We start from the raw sequence: 16,702 nt of genomic DNA on the forward strand, positions 1-16,702 counted from the left end.
ATGGAGCAGTGTACGGGGCATATACTATGGAGCATCTTATGGGGGCCATAAACCTTTATGGAGCAGTGTACGGGGCATATACTATGGAGCATCTTATGGGGGCCATAAACCTTTATGGAGCAGTGTACGGGGCATATACTATGGAGCATCTTATGGGGGCCATCAACCTTTATGGAGCAGTGTACAGGGCATATACTATGGAGCATCTTATGGGGGCTATAAACCTTTATGGAGCAGTGTATGGGGCATATGGATGGGAGCAGCAAATTAAAGAACGGTGGTGCAGGATGGCAGCAGCACATGACAGAACGGGGGCGCAGGATGGCAGCAGCACATGACAGAACGGGGGTGCAGGATGGAAGCAGCACATGACAGAATGGGGGTGCAGGATGGGAGCAGCACATGTCAGAATGGGGGCGCAGGATGGGAGCAGCACATGACAGAACGGGGGCACAGGATGGCAGCAGCACATGACAGAACGGGGGTGCAGGATGGGAGCAGCACATGTCAGAATGGGGGCGCAGGATGGGAGCAGCACTTGACAGAATGGGGGCACAGGATGGGAACAGCACATGACAGGATGGGGACGCAGGATGGAGCAGCACATGACAGGATGGGGACGCAGGATGGAGCAGCACATGACAGGATGGGGACGCAGGATGGAGCAGCACATGACAGGATGGGGGTGCAGGATGGAGCAGCACATGACAGGATGGGGACGCAGGCTGGAGCAGCACATGACAGGATGGGGGTGCAGGATGGAGCAGCACATGACAGGATGGGGGCGCAGGATGGAGCAGCTCATGACAGGATGGGGACGCAGGATGGAGCAGCACATGACAGGATGGGGGCGCAGGATGGCAGCACATGACAGGATGGGGACGCAGGATGGAGCAGCACATGACAGGATGGGGGCGCAGGATGGAGCAGCACATGACAGGATGGGGGTGCAGGATGGAGCAGCACATACCAGGATGGAGACCATATACCAATATAAATGCTCGCCACCCGGGCGTAGAACGGGTTCAATAGCTAGTAATAATAATAATAATAATGTTAGCAAATGCCTCCAAATAGAAATGTAGTATAGTTCTTCTGATTCGCTATGTCGCTTACCTTATGTTCAGGAAATTTCAGTAGCTTAGGTATCCATGGTTACGACCACTAACGGTTAACTGTCACTATATGAGTTGTCGTAACCATGGATACCTAAGCTACCTAAGATCTTGGAGATTGGAATACCCCTTTAAGGCTGGTATGTGGTGTTGTGTATTTTCTGCAGGAAAAATCTATATTTTATAGTAATAGCTAAGTGGATAAATTCAACCTAACTGCATTCACACTATACATTTTTTTGTGTGTATAATCCATGCAGAAATTGTATTTTACTGCATTTTTTAAATTTGCAGCATGTTATTTGTGCAGAATCAGTGCAGATTTCACCTTTTGAAATAGAAAGGGTTAATTCTGATCCAAATCTGCACCACAATCTGCATGTTGAGCTACGATTCCATGATGAGCTTTTGAGGCATTTTTGACGCTGCGTATTTTTTCTGCATCCAAAATGCAGTGTCTTAGGCTACTTTCACACTAGCGTCGTTTGGCCTCCGTCGCAATGCGTCATTTTGGTGAAAAAACGCATCCTACAAAGTTGCCCGCAGGATGCGTTTTTTCACCATAGACTTTCATTAGCGATGCATTGCGACGGATTGCCAGACGTCGCATCCATCGTGCGACGGATGTGTCGTGTTTTTGCAGTCCGTCGGGACAAAAAAAGTTGCATGCAACGTTTTTTTGTCCGTCGGGTCCGCTTTTTCTGACCAAGCATTCGTGGCCGGAACTCCGCCCCCTCCTCCCCGGACCTTACAATGGGGCAGCGGATGCGTTGAAAAACTGCATCCGCTGCCCCCGTTGTGATATTATTTCACAGTATGCGTCGGTACGTCGGCCTGACACACTGCGACGGGCCCATACCGACGCTAGTGTGAAAGTAGCCTTACAGTTCTAGCAAAGCGGATGGATTTATAGAGATCTCGTGCCCACTGGGCCCACTGCAGATCTGCAGTGCGTGTTTCAAATCCGGAGCATGTCAAATTCTTTTGCAGGTATACTGAATTAAATGTACATATGTATAGAGTTCCCCATAGACTTGCACTAGATACGGAAAATTATCAGGTAAAAAGTGCACATGGGTTTTTAGTGTGTTTATGCAAGTAAAAACGCATCAAAAATGCATGTAATCCACACCTAAGTATATTAATAAAGTTTTGTCAAAGCCAAATATCAGGAAGTATCAAAAACAAAGCAGCTTTACGTAAAGCATGACACATGAGACAAAAAACACAGTCAAAATTGTGATAAAAACGCATGTTAAAAAAAAGTACACAAAAACGCAGTGAAAAACTGCAAGTAGCCTAATCTAAATAATAGGTGCAAAATGGTCCCGAAATTCTGCAACATCAAAAACTCAACGCTCCCCCTGGGAACCTAGCATAGCACAGTTTTTTTGTAAAGAATGACAATGGGGTCAGAAAGCCCCTTTCTTAAAGGCAACTTTATATTTGCTTTGTAAAAATAAATGCAGATGAATGTTGTGGTCAGACAATTAGTGAATATCTAGGAGCTGCTGGTTAGGCCGGTTTCACACGTCAGTGTCTCCGGTACGTGAGGTGACAGTTTCCTCACGTACCGGAGACACTGACACACGTAGACACATAAAAATCACTGCATCTGTTCAGATGTCAGTGATTTTTTGCGGACCGTGTCTCCGTGTGCCAAACATGTCACCCGCCTCCCTCCTTGGCTGTCGCTGCTTCCTGGTCTGGCCGCATCTTCTCCTGTATGCGGTCACGTGGGGCCGCTCATTTACAGTAATGAATATGCGGCTCCACCTCCCATAGGATAGATAGATAGATCTTTATTTTAAACACTATTATTCATATCTTCCCTGCAGCAAACGCTGCTGTAGGGTAGATATGAATCGCGGATTCAGCACGATGCAGGGGACAGCGCTAAACTTTAGCGATTTTATACTGTACTGGAATTATCTGGACGTGTGAAACCGGCTTTAGGCAGTATTCAGAAGTTGTAGTCCTCTATAGTCAGTGGAGTCTCTTAGATATATTAATGCTGGAAGTACAGTACATCAGAAACACCACAAGACTGTGAATCAGCAATCTGTTTCCCTCAGCTCACAGACAGAAATGCTCACTGCTGAATTCAGCCTGGTAATTCTGCACAGTGAATGTAAAGTAGCTGAACACTTCCAACTGTTAAGACCTCTCCTTAAAGCAACACTGAAATTGAATTATTTTTTTTAATGTGATGCGAAATTTGTATAATATAATATGACAATGCTTAATCATGGATTTCTCTATATAGACTTAACGCACATGGACAAAATTGTTGGTACCCTTCTGTTAAAGTAAGAAAAAACCCCACAATATTCACTGAAATAACTTGAAACTGACAAAAATAATTTTAAATTTACTGAATATCAATGAGAATCAAATATTGCTTTTTAGTTGTGGTTCAACAGAAATAAAAAAAATAGTGAAAATGGTCTGGAAAAAAATGTTGTAACCCCTAGAGAGAAATGTAAAAAATATAAATTCGACTGGATAGAAAAGGGAGAGGAAGGCAATAAAGGTAGGGAGTGAAGAATGGGGCACCTCCTGACACCAACCTGTGCCTGTCACTAACCTCCCTTAACGCCCTATGTGAGTCCTTCGTCCCCGCGACCATCACGTGCCTAGTCCCTGAATGTCACCTCAATGTAACCTGGCTGGCAAGGATGCTAGCCTCACCACTGCTGATGGTAGCACATAGGTGAAGAAACAAATATGGAACAGACAAAAAAGGAAAAAATACTCAGCTTTGGCTCTTCTGCTAAGTTTCACAGCAGCAGAGAAAACGGCACCAGGAATCTGAATTCCCACAGCAGCTACACCATCGACACAAGAGACCTCAACACACCTAGCTGGTCTGCATAGAAGAACTCTATAACTGACGATCAGCTGATGGGTCATGTGACAATTTAAAGGAAGGTGGGAGTGGTTACCAACCAACATCAGCTGACCAGCCTAAAAGAACTGCCAGCAAGACAGACATTAACTCTTGCTGGACCAAAAGGAAGAAACAACATTTAAATTTCAGCAGACCCAGATCTGCCACGAATCCCTTAATGATTTGTGACATCAACATTGCGATACGTTTTTTTTCTATGAATTATGTGTTGCACAACACCGTCTATATTTCCTGTGAGAATGTTTTGGAAGACCAAGATTTTATCGCTGGGTGACCAGGTGTCATCAGAGAGCCCTAGTGAAAATGTTCTAAGTCAGAAGGAATCCTATACATGGATGGAGAAAAGTGATGATAGATCCTTCACCATAAGGATAGTGGTGCACAGCCGCATTTTACGTTTTGTTATGGTCACAATGTCAATACCGTGTACTGGTATCCTGAACTGACCTATCAGCCCCATATATGGTTCATAGATGCACACTTATTCGGCTGGATGTTATAGCCATGTCATGTACCATAAAATACGATAGTGAGAAGACACCTTAGCGCATGCAGTCAGACAGACGTATAAATCGGAACGAGATTGGAACGCAGTGCATGGATTGGCCAGCAGCTCTTAAGACCCAAAAATAACAGATGTCACGTTTAGGTCAGCAGAGACGCAGGCCAGTCCATGCATTGTGTTCTGATCTAGCTCTTAGGGTACCGTCACACTATACGATTTACCAATGATCACGACCAGCGATACGACCTGGCCGTGATCGTTGGTAAGTCGTAGTGTGGTCGCTGGAGAGCTGTCACACAGACAGCTCTCCAGCGACCAACGATGCCGAGGTCCCCGGGTAACCAGGGTAAACATTGGGTTACTAAGCGCAGCACCGCGCTTAGTAACCCGATGTTTACCCTGGTTACCAGCGTAAAAAAAAAAAAACAGTACATACTTACATTCCGGTGTCTGTCCCTTGCCGTCTGCTTCCCGCACTCACTGACTGCCGGCCGTAAAGTGAAAGCACAGCACAGCTGACGTCACCGCTGTGCTCTGCTTTCACTTTACGGCCGGCAGTCAGTGAGTGCGGGAAGCAAACGGCAAGGGACCTGACGGACACCGGAATGTAAGTATGTACTGTTTTGTTTTTTTTACATTTACGCTGGTAACCAGGGTAAACATCGGGTTACTAAGCGCGGCCCTGCGCTTAGTAACCCGATGTTTACCCTGGTTACAAGCGAACGCATCGCTAGATCGGTGTCACACACACCGATCTAGTGATGACAGCGGGAGATCCAGCGACAAAAGAATGTTCCAAACGATCTGCTACGACGTACGATTCTCAGCAGGATCCCTGATCGCTGCTGCGTGTCAGACACAGCGATATCGTATGGATATCGCTGGAACGTCACGAATCGTACCGTCGTAGCGACAAAAGTGCCACTGTGTGACGGTACCCTTAGTTATATGACCGACTGACTGTGCCCTTAGAGACAATGGAGGTGATGTTGGAATAGTCACAGGGGGCCATGATTATGGAGCTGTATGTGGCCCTAGATATTCTAATGGCTGCCCTGGCAACAGAGATAGATAAATACAAAAATATTCACCTGTGCATAAGTAGAACAACCTGGCAAACTCGACACAAAGTTGTAGACGTCCTGAGAAGACCATTTACGGATGTCCTGGAGTGGGGGAATCTCTTCCCTATTCAGGAAGAGGCTGTGTGCTCCTTTTAAAATACATTAAACATGCATTAAAGATATAAGGATACTACTACTACTACTACTAATAACAATAATAATGATTTACTAATAAAAAATAGTAATATTTACTTTTCATGCAAAAATATAAAAAATATAATTTCCTTAAATGTAAGAAAACCAATAGCAAAGTAGTAAAACATGAAAAAATTGGATATATACATTACAAATGTTGAAAGGGTTTATCCAGGACTATATTACTTTTTTACTGTGAGCCTAAGAACTACTGTATCAGGCAGGTAGTTACTACCTATGTGCCCGTTCTGCCCAGCGCCGATCTCTACCAGCACAAAGCGCTCTCAGATTGTTTCTTTCCTGCGATTCAGCTGTTTACGCTAACGTCATGTTGACAGAGCACATCTTCTCTTCTGCTCTGTTCCTGTTGATGGCGCGTCACTGCCGATGTCATGCTAATTGACAGCTGGTCCCAGCTGCCTAATTGCGAGAAGCCAGCTGTTAATCAGCATGACCTTTGCTGTCAAGCCATGTTGACAGAGTAGCCTGGAAGAGAAACAGCTGCTCTGTTGACTAGGAGGAGCTGAATTACCAGTAGAAGGGATCAGTGACCGGTCTGTCAGCGCAGGATAGAACAGACAAGTAGTTAGCAACTACCTCCTTAGTTTTTTTGTCTTATTTTCTTTATTATATAGTCCTGACCTTTAAATGGTTTACGTAAATAATTGTTTGTGATACCCAACAGTTATGTGCAATGTTTTTGTTCATTCCTTGCCTTACAGTTTATGTAAATGCTTTTGATCTTAAAAAGGTTGTCCAGTGGAAGCAAGTTATCACCTATCCACACAATAGGTGATACCTTCTTGATCCATGGGGGTTGGACATCTGGACCCTGCATCAATATACAGAAAGGGATATTTTTATCTCCATTAGAATAGAGACACAGTGCGCATGCTCAACCGCTACTCCTTCATTACCTATAGGGCTGCCGAACGCTGATCATTGCGTTTTCTGGCAGCCGAATTGAGAAAGAATGGAGCGGTGGTCAGGCATCTGACCCGCCTCTTCAATTTTGAACAAGGATAAACATTCCCTATCAGGGATAAAAACTTATCTGCCAATTGTTGTGGGTTCCAGAGATTGGACACTCAAAGATTAGCAAGTTATCACTTATTTTTACTGGACAACCCCTTTAAACCATCTTGTTTCCACCTGGAGCATTTATGGCACATTTACTGTATGGCCTACAGTGGGTATGGAAAGTATTCAGACCCTTTAAGTTTTTCACTCTTTGTTTCATTGCAGCTATTTGATAAATTCAAAAAAAGTTATTTTTTTTCTCATTAATGTACACTCTGCACCCCATCTTGACTGAAGAAAAAACAGAAATGTAGAAATTTTTGCAAATTTATTAAACAAGAAAATCTGAAATATTACATGGTCATAAGTATTCAGACCCTTTGCTCAATATTGAGTAGAAGCACTCTTTTGAACCAGTACAGCCATGAGTCTTCCTGGGAATGATGCAACAAGTTTTGCACACCTGGATTTGGGGTTCCTCTGCCATTCTTCCTTGCAGATCCTCTCCAGATCCATCAGGTTTGATGGTGAACGTTGTTGGACAGCGATTTTCAGGTCTCCCCAGAGATGCTCAATTGGGTTTAGGTCAGGGCTCTGGCTGGGCCAGTCAAGAATGGTCCCAGAGTTGTCCTGAAGCCACTCCTTTGCTATTTTAGCTGTATGCTTAGGGTCATTGGCTTGTTGGAAGGTGAACCTTTGGCCAAGTCTAAGGTCCAGAGTACTCTGGAAGAGGTTTTCATCCAGGATATCTCTGTACTTGGCTGCATTCATATTTCCTTCAATGGCAACCAGTCGTCCTGTCCCTGCAGCTGAAAAACACCCCCATAGCATGATGCTGCCACCAGCATGTTTCACTGTTGGGATTGTATTGGGTAGGTGATGAGCAGTGCCTGGTATTCTCCACACATACCGCTTAGCATTATCACTAAAAAGGTCTATCTTCATCTCATCAAACCATAGAAACTTATTTCTCATAGTTTGGGAGTCCTAAGTGTGTTTTTTTTTTTAGCAAACTCTATGCAGGCTTTCATATGTCTTGCACTGAGGAGAGGCTTCCGTTAGGCCATTATGCCATAAAGACTCGACTGGTGGAGGACTGCAGTGATAGTTGACTTTGTGGAACTTTCTCCCATCTCCCTACTGCATCTCTAGAGCTCAGCAAAGTGATCTGGGGGTTCTTTTTTACCTCTCTTACCAAGGCTCTTCTCCCATGATTGCTAAGTTTAGCTGAATGGCGAGGTCTAGGAAGACTTCTGGTGGTCACAAAATTCTTCCATTTAAGGATTATGGAGGCCACTGTGCTCTTAGGAACCTTGAGTACTGCAGAAATTCTTTAGTAACCTTGGCCGGATCTGTGCCTTGTCCAGTTCCTTTGACCTCATGATTCTCATTTGGTCTGACATGCACTGTGAGCTGTGAGGTCTTATATAGACAGGTGTGTGCCTTTCCAAATCAAGTCCTATCAGTTTAATTAAACACAGCTGGACTCCAATGAAGCAGTAGAACCACCTCAAGGAGGATCACAAGGAAATAGACAGCATGTGACTTAAATTTGAGGGTCTGAGCAAAGGGTCGAAAGACCATAGACCCTGTGTCTCCCAGCACCAAGTTCTGCAGTTATCACAGGGGTCTGAATTCTTGTGCAGGACCAGCCAACTGGAGACCTTTGTTTGACTCAAGCAGACATCGTGGCACTACAGATCCCAGACCAGCACAGGGCTCTGAGATATTGAATCTGGAAAATGACCTATAATAACAGAATGCAATATCTCTGAGTCTAGCTGAGCACATAATTGGAATTGGCATTCCTTCCCACACACGCCTGCACCTGGCAGCCATCTGTAGAACTCTGCGTTATTGAGTTACAAAGCACTAGATGGTGGCCTGATTCTAACGCATCGGGTATTCTAGAATATGCATGTCCACATAGTATATTGCCCAGTCACGTAGTATATTGCCCAGCCATGTAGTATATTGCCCAGCGACATAGTATATTGCCCAGCCACGTAGTGCATTGCCCAGCCACATGGTATATTGCCCAGCCACATAGTATATTTCCCAGCCACATAGTATATTGCCCAGCCACATAGTATATTGCCCAGTCACGTAGTATACAGCACAGAGCCATGTAGTATACAGCACAGACACGTAGTCATGTAGTATACTGCCCAGCCACATAGTATATTGCCCAGCCACATCGCATATTGCCCAGCCACATCGTATATTGCGCAGTCACGTAGTATACAGCACAGAGCCACATAGTCACGTAGTATACTACCCAGCCACATAGTATACTGCCCAGCCACATAGTGTATTGCCCAGCCACGTAGTATACTGCCCAGCCACGTAGTATACTGCCCAGCCACATAGTATATTGCCCAACCACATAGTATATTGCCCAGCCACATAGTATATTGCCCAGCCACATAGTATATTGCCCAGTCACGTAGTATACAGCACAGAGCCACGTAGTATACAGCACAGTCACGTAGTATATTGGCCTGTCACATAGTATGCACCATATCCCTGTTAAAAAAAAGAATTAAAATAAAAAATAGTTACATACTCACCTTCCGGATCGAAGCGGTCGGTTACCGAGGCTTGGCGCGCTCCGGTCTGAAGAGTGCATTGCGGTCTCGAGAGATAATGATGTAGCGGTCTCGTGAGACCGCACGTCATCATCTCGCGAGACCGCAATGCATGGAGTGGTCACCAGGGCGTCGCAAGGAGCATCGGTAACCAGTCGCTTTGATCCAGGGGCCTACCAAGGGTGAGTATGTAACTATTTTTTATTTTTTTAATTATTTTTAACATTAACATTTAAAAAGTTAGTCACACAGGGTTAATAGCAGCGTTAACCGAGTGCGTTTTTTTTAATTATTTTTAACATTAACATTTAAAAAGTTAGTCACACAGGGTTAATAGCAGCGTTAACCGAGTGCGTTACACCGCGGTCAACGCTGCCATTAACCCTGTTTGACCGCTAACCGGAGGGGAGTATGCCGGCGCCGGGCAGTGACTGCGGGGAGGAAGGAGCGGCCATTTTCTTCCGTATTGTGCCCGTCGCTGATTGGTTGTGGCTGTTTTGCCGCGACCAATCAGCGACGTGGATTTCCATGACAGACAGAGGCCGCAACCAATGAATATCTGTAACAGAAAGACAGACAGACAGAAGTGACCCTTAGACAATTATATAGTAGATATGTAACACCCCAGGGTCCTGGTTGTTACAGTGGAATTGCTTTCCTCATGGGGAGAGTGATGTCATGCCTGGAAGCGAGCAAAGATCTTCTTCATCAGGTAACCGCAAGCATACAACATGTTCACACTCCAGGCCAGAAGGGGGAGCTCTGATCCAGCTTGTGGGTGGCTCCCCTATATATATAGTCTGGTCTGGAGGGAACGTTAGTTCCTGTCAGAGATTGTGAGAGGACAGTGAAGCAGAGAGATGTGCTAAGAAGGAGCTCCCTGTCAGAGGGGGCTAGAGAGAGATTGCCAAAAGGGAGCTTGTCGAAGAACATCAGCTTAGACAGAGTTGGTACATGAGAGGAGTGCAGCTGAGCAGATATAGGACTGAGGGGCCATATAGCCACAAGGGTGTGGCAGCTTTTGGACAGAGATAACACAGACGGAAGAACAGCTTGTAGTGAGCGTGCAGGACAGCTGGACTACACATAACCTGTCCGCCCTAATACCCAGGAGACACAGTGGCGCATAGAGCCCAGGTCGTGATAGAGACCCTGTAAAAAGGCTCAAGCCACCTGTCATACAGGTTAGTGTCCCACCTTTATGGAAGGCAGAGAGTACAGTGAGGACCTTGATAGAAACCACAGGCAGCAAGGGACTACACCACAGTGCTAGTAGGAAGGCTCTCAACTCCAGCTGGTAAAGGGGACCCTGAACTCGCTTCCAAGCCGGTCGGACCCTGCCTGTACCCGTGATCCAGTGCCCCGGGCTATGGCTGCCTGAAGTCTTCAGTAAACCAGGTAAAGAGACTGCAAACCTGTGTCCTCCAGTTCTTTACTGCACCACTCACCATCTCCATCTACACACCGGGAGCCCTGAGGACCCAGCTTTACCTGTGGGAAGTTATACCATCTTATCTGCCATAACATCACCCCAGAAGACCCCTTTAAGCAGCGTCGGTCCCCACTGACTGAACACCACAGGTGGCGTCACGAACACAAACTTTATTCAAAACCCCTTTAAGGACATTCCCTTTAACATGGGCGCCAAGGGCCACGGACCGGGCAGCTGCCACCGTGACATCCCTCTTTAAGTACCGGACCCGATAGCAAGTATCCCCACGGCCCTGGCGTTCCACATAGCTACCAGGAATTACATACTAAAGGCATATTTGGTCTCCCTGCACAGATAAAATCCAGCAGAATCCAGTGGTGGCGCCACCACCGTCTAAGTTAGACCCTTGGGTGGAAAGTTATGAGCATTCAGGGTTCTGGAAAGAAAACCATACTCTCAGATATGGGAGGAGAGAGGCAGCACAAGCCTATGGGTAGGTGCAGCATGTGGGAGGGGGCAGCCTAGGGGATAACAGGCAGTTAATCATTTTAGACTCAGTTATTTCTACTGGCAGGACGCCCACCACCTCACGCGGCCAGGGAATCACATAACAAAGATTTGGACCTGTAATCTATCAGCGCCTCCCTGTGGTCACATGCTACATAACACGGTAATTGCAATCTATCTGTATCTCTACCCTTGTACTACACTCTTGACTGTATACTTGCATATCTGTTCTTGTAAATATATCTGTATATTTCTAGTTTGCCTTTCGGCGATTAAATATAAAATTAATCTTGGGCTGCTCTTTTATTGCGATTCATGAATCCCCACGTCCACACACTCAGTTGGTTATTATACGCTACCCAGGTTAGTTTCTGACCCGATATAAGCCTGCTGTCGGACAGGTCTAATATGGAACGTGGAACTGGTGGTAGCATACTGTACTGTGTTAGTGAGGAGCCCTGACAGTGATGGCTGGAAGATATATATATATATATATATATATATATATATATATATATATATATATATACATACAGTTAGGGCCAGAAATATTTGGACAGTGACACAAGTTTTGTTATTTTAGCTGTTTACAAAAACATGTTCAGAAATACAATTATATATATAATATGGGCTGAAAGTGCACACTCCCAGCTGCAATATGATAGTTTCCACATCCAAATCGGAGAAAGGGTTTAGGAATCATAGCTCTGTAATGCATAGCGTCCTCTTTTTCAAGGGACCAAAAGTAATTGGACAATGGACCCTAAGGGCTGCAATTAACTCTGAAGGCGTCTCCCTCGTTAACCTGTAATCAATGAAGTAGTTAAAAGGTCAGGGGTGGATTCCAAGTGTGTGGTTTTGCATTTGGAAGCTGTTGCTGTGAGCAGACAACATGCGGTCAAAGGAACTCTCAATTGAGGTGAAGCAGAACATCCTGAGGCTGAAAAAAAAAGAAAAAATCCATCAGAGAGATAGCAGACATGCTTGGAGTAGCAAAATCAACAGTTGGGTACATTCTGAGAAAAAAGGAATTGACTGGTGAGCTTGGGAACTCAAAAAGGCCTGGGTGTCCACGGATGACAACAGTGGTGGATGATCGCCGCATACTTAATTTGGTGAAGAAGAACCCGTTCACAACATCAACTGAAGTCCAGAACACTCTCAGTGAAGTAGGTGTATCTGTCTCTAAGTCAACAGTAAAGAGAAGACTCCATGACAGTAAATACAAAGGGTTCACATCCAGATGCAAACCATTCATCAATACCAAAAATAGACAGGCCAGAGTTAAATTTGCAGAAAAACACCTCAAGAAGCCAGCTCAGTTCTGGAAAAGTATTCTATGGACAGATGAGACAAAGATCAACCTGTACCAGAATGATGGGAAGAAAAAAGTTTGGAGAAGAAAGGGAACGGCACATGATCCAAGGCACACCACATCCTCTGTAAAACATGGTGGAGGCAACGTGATGGCATGGGCATGCATGGCTTTCAATGGTACTGGGTCACTTGTGTTTATTGATGACATAAGAGCAGACAAGAGTAGCCGGATGAATTCTGAAGTGTACCGGGATATACTTTCAGCCCAGATTCAGCCAAATGCTGCAAAGTTGATTGGACGGCGCTTCATAGTACAGATGGACAATGACCCCAAGCATACATCCAAAGCTACCCAGGAGTTCATGAGTGCCAAAAAGTGGAACATTCTGCAATGGCCAAGTCAATCTCCAGATCTAAACCCAATTGAGCATGCATTTCACTTGCTCAAATCCAGACTTAAGACGGAAAGACCCACAAACAAGCAAGACCTGAAGGCTGCGGCTGTAAAGGCCTGGCAAAGCATTAAGAAGGAGGAAACCCAGCGTTTGGTGATGTCCATGGGTTCCAGACTTAAGGCAGTGATTGCCTCCAAAGGATTTGCAACAAAATATTGAAAATAAAAATATTTTGTTTGGGTTATGTTTATTTGTCCAATTACTTTTGACCTCCTAAAATGTGGAGTGTTTGTAAAGAAATGTGTACAATTCCTACATTTTCTATCAGATATTTTTGTTCAACCCTTCAAATTAAACGTTACAATCTGCACTTAAATTCTGTTGTAGAGGTTTCATTTCAAATCCAATGTGGTGGCATGCAGAGCCCAACTCGCGAAAATTGTGTCACTGTCCAAATATTTCTGGCCCTAACTGTATATATATATATATCCCCAGCACGAACTGGTGATATATATCCCCCCTAACTGGGAGCACTTCAATAACTCGTACCTATAAGAGAAGTTCCCTGACTGACCTGGGGCAAATGCTGGAGCCAGTGAGCCGATCCCTGCTGGGTCCTTTTCTCCCTTCCCCAGAGCTGAGAGAATTCGACACACCCCTTCCCCTGTGCGATCCGTCACAACCATGGTCCAAATTATTGTGCAGATTGTATATAAATGTCATAAACATCTCATTTTTTGTTTGTGAAATAAACTCATGGATGGTGTTGTGTATCAGGGCTCTTTGGATCACTGAAATCAATCTAAAACTCCTGTGATAATTAGTTTGTCACGAGAGCCCAATGAAAGGAAAACTATTTAAGGCCGGTTTCACACGTCAGTGGCTCCGGTACGTTAGGTGACAGTTTCCTCATGTATCGGAGACACTGACTCACGTAGGCACATTAAAATCAATGTGTCTCTGCACATGTCAGCGTGTTTTCACGGACCGTGTATCCGTTTGAAAAACACGGAGACATATTAGTGTTCGTGGGAGCGCATGTATTACACGGACCCATTAAAGTCAATGGGTCCGTGTAAAACATGTACCGCACATGGATGCTGTCCTTGTGCAGTCTCTGTGTGCCGTGCAGGAGACAGCGCTACAGTAAGCGCTGTCCCCCCAGCGTGGTGCTGAAGCCGCCATTCCTTCTCTCCAGCAGCGTTCGCTGGAGAGAAGATATGAAAAATCTTTTTTTTTTTTTGGTGTTTTAAAAAAAGATCCCTGTCCCCAACCCTCTCCAACCCCCTGTGCGCCCCCCGCTGTTAATAAAATACTTACCCGGCTCCCTCGCTGCTTCTTCTCCTCGCCGCAGCTTCTCCTGTATGAGCGGTCACGTGGTGCCGCCCATTACAGTGATGAACATGCGGCTCCACCTCCCATAGGGGGGGTGGGAGGGGGTTGGGGACAGGGATCTTTTTTTTAAACACCAAAAAAAAAAAAAAAAGATTTTTCATATCTTCTCTCCAGCAAACGCTGCTGGATAGAAGAAATTAATGGTGGCTTCAGTACCGCACGCAGGGGACAGCGCTGAACTGTAGCGCTGTCTCCTGCACGGTGCGTGTGGTATCCAGTCGGCACACGGGCGGCACATGGATGCCGCACGTGTGCCACACTGATGTGCCACGTGAGCACACGGACACATGGACACGGATAATTCCGGTACCGATTTTTCCGTACCGGAATTATCTGGACGTGTGAGACTGGCCTAAGAAGAACGTTCCACATTATTAAGCAGGTCATTGTTTTCAACCAATATGGGAGAGAAAAAGAATAGCTGAAAAGCATTAAATAGTGCAATGCCTTGTATAAGGTATGAAAGCATTAGATATTTCATGAAAACCTAAATGTGATCATCGCACTGTGAAAAGATTTGTCACTGATACAGAGCACAGATGGGTTTGTGCAGATAAATGCATAATAAAGAAGGCTTCTGCCAGACAAATCCATCAGATCAGTAGCGTAGCTACCGGGAGGGCAGAGAAGGCAGTCGTCCAGGGCCCCGCGCTCTGAGGGGGTCCACCTGGAGCTACTCTACTGTAACTGCTGATTACATTCTGTGGCAGAACAGGGAGAATCTATCTCCCTGCTCTGCTGCTATGGGACCCCTGAGCAGGCGGGGGGCCCAGTGTCAGCAGTGGGCCCCCCGCCTGTCATTGCAAGGTCAGCTGTATCGGCATCTAGCCGATACAGCTCACCGAATTGATGAGAGAAGGAGCGTTACGCTCCCTCTCCCATCATCCCTCTGTCAGTGTCTGGCGCTGATAGCGGGTGCAATGACGTCACTGCTCAACGCCCGCTGTCAGGAGATGAGTGGGAGTGGGAGCTCGGAGCAACGCTGGAACAAGGAGGAAGAGAGGTGACTATTTATTTATTGTGTTTTTTTTTATGGGGGCTGCCTTATACTACAGAGTCTACCTATGGGGGTACTGTCTTATACTACAGGGTCTGCCTATAGGGGTACTGTCTTATACTACAGGGTCTGGGTATGGGGGTGCTGCTTTATACTTACCGGGCCTGCCTATAGGGGTACTGTCTTATAATTACAGGGTCTGCCTATAGGGGTGCTGCTTTATACTACAGGGTCTGCCTATGGGGTGCTGCCTTATACTTACAGGGTCTGCCTATATGGGTACTGTCTTATACTTACAGGGTCTGCCTATAGGGGTACTGTCTTATACTACAGGGTCTGCCTATGGGGTGCTGCCTTGTGCTATATTGAGGACTATCTGTCACATTATACTATACTAGCTGTTTCCAGCCAGCTAATGCTCGGCACGCTCATTGCTATCTAATTAACGCTACTGGTGATTAAACTAAAGTAAATAATGACAACATTCAATAGCGCTTATGCAGGTGGTGAATTAACTTAAAATGAAGTTAATAACAGTGTGGGGACGGTGCCTCATGTGGTAATGTGGGGGGACGGAGCCTCATGTGGTAATGTGGGGAGACGGAGCCTCGTGTGGTAATGTGGGGGGATGGATCCTCGTGTGGTAATGTGGAGGGACGGAGTTGTTGTGAATTCCGCTCTTGGGCTCCCTCCAGTGGTTGTAAGTGGCACTTTTGTGAGTTCTGCTCTTGGGCTCCCTCTTGTGGTTTCAAGTGGTATGGCTGCTCCTTGGAGTTAGCTGTCATCAGCTGCCTCCACTTATCGTCTCTTCTGCTCGGCTATTTAGGCCTGGCTGTTCCTTCAGCCAGTGCCACTTGTAAATGGTTCCTGGTTGGATTCACATCTCTTTGGATTTCCCTGTTATCCTGACCAGTTCAGCAAAGCTAAGTTTTTGCTTGCGCTTTTCTGTTCACAGATTGTGGACTTATCCGTCATTATTTGTGGGGGGCTATCTATCCTTTGGGGATCTACTCTGAGGCAAGAGAGTTTTCCTATTTCCATCTTTAGGGATATTTAGTCCTTAGGCTGTGTCAAGGTGTCTAGGTCTGGTTAGGCACACCCCACGGCTACTTCTAGTTGCGGTGATAGGATCAGGGTTTGCGGTCAGTAAAATTACCACTGCTCCAGTGAAGGTCATTTCATGCTGCTCCAAGGCCACCTGATCACAACAGGACAGAGCCTTGTGTGGTAATGTGGGGGGATGGAGCCTTGTGTGGTAATG

At 45.7% G+C, this 16,702-nt stretch overlaps 1 protein-coding gene across 1 annotated transcript in view; it reads right to left on the bottom strand.

The window, feature by feature from the left end:
• SAMD7 (sterile alpha motif domain containing 7) overlaps positions 1-16,702 on the bottom strand; it is a 145,712-nt gene that overhangs the window by 25,503 nt on the left and 103,507 nt on the right. The window contains exon 9 of the mRNA XM_069727360.1: positions 5,623-5,744. Within this exon, the coding sequence (XP_069583461.1) occupies positions 5,623-5,744 (122 nt within the window). The remainder of the gene's footprint in view (positions 1-5,622; positions 5,745-16,702) is intronic.

The sequence above is a fragment of the Ranitomeya imitator genome, chromosome 5, assembly GCF_032444005.1.
Source record: "Ranitomeya imitator isolate aRanImi1 chromosome 5, aRanImi1.pri, whole genome shotgun sequence".
Lineage (NCBI taxonomy): Eukaryota > Metazoa > Chordata > Amphibia > Anura > Dendrobatidae > Ranitomeya > Ranitomeya imitator.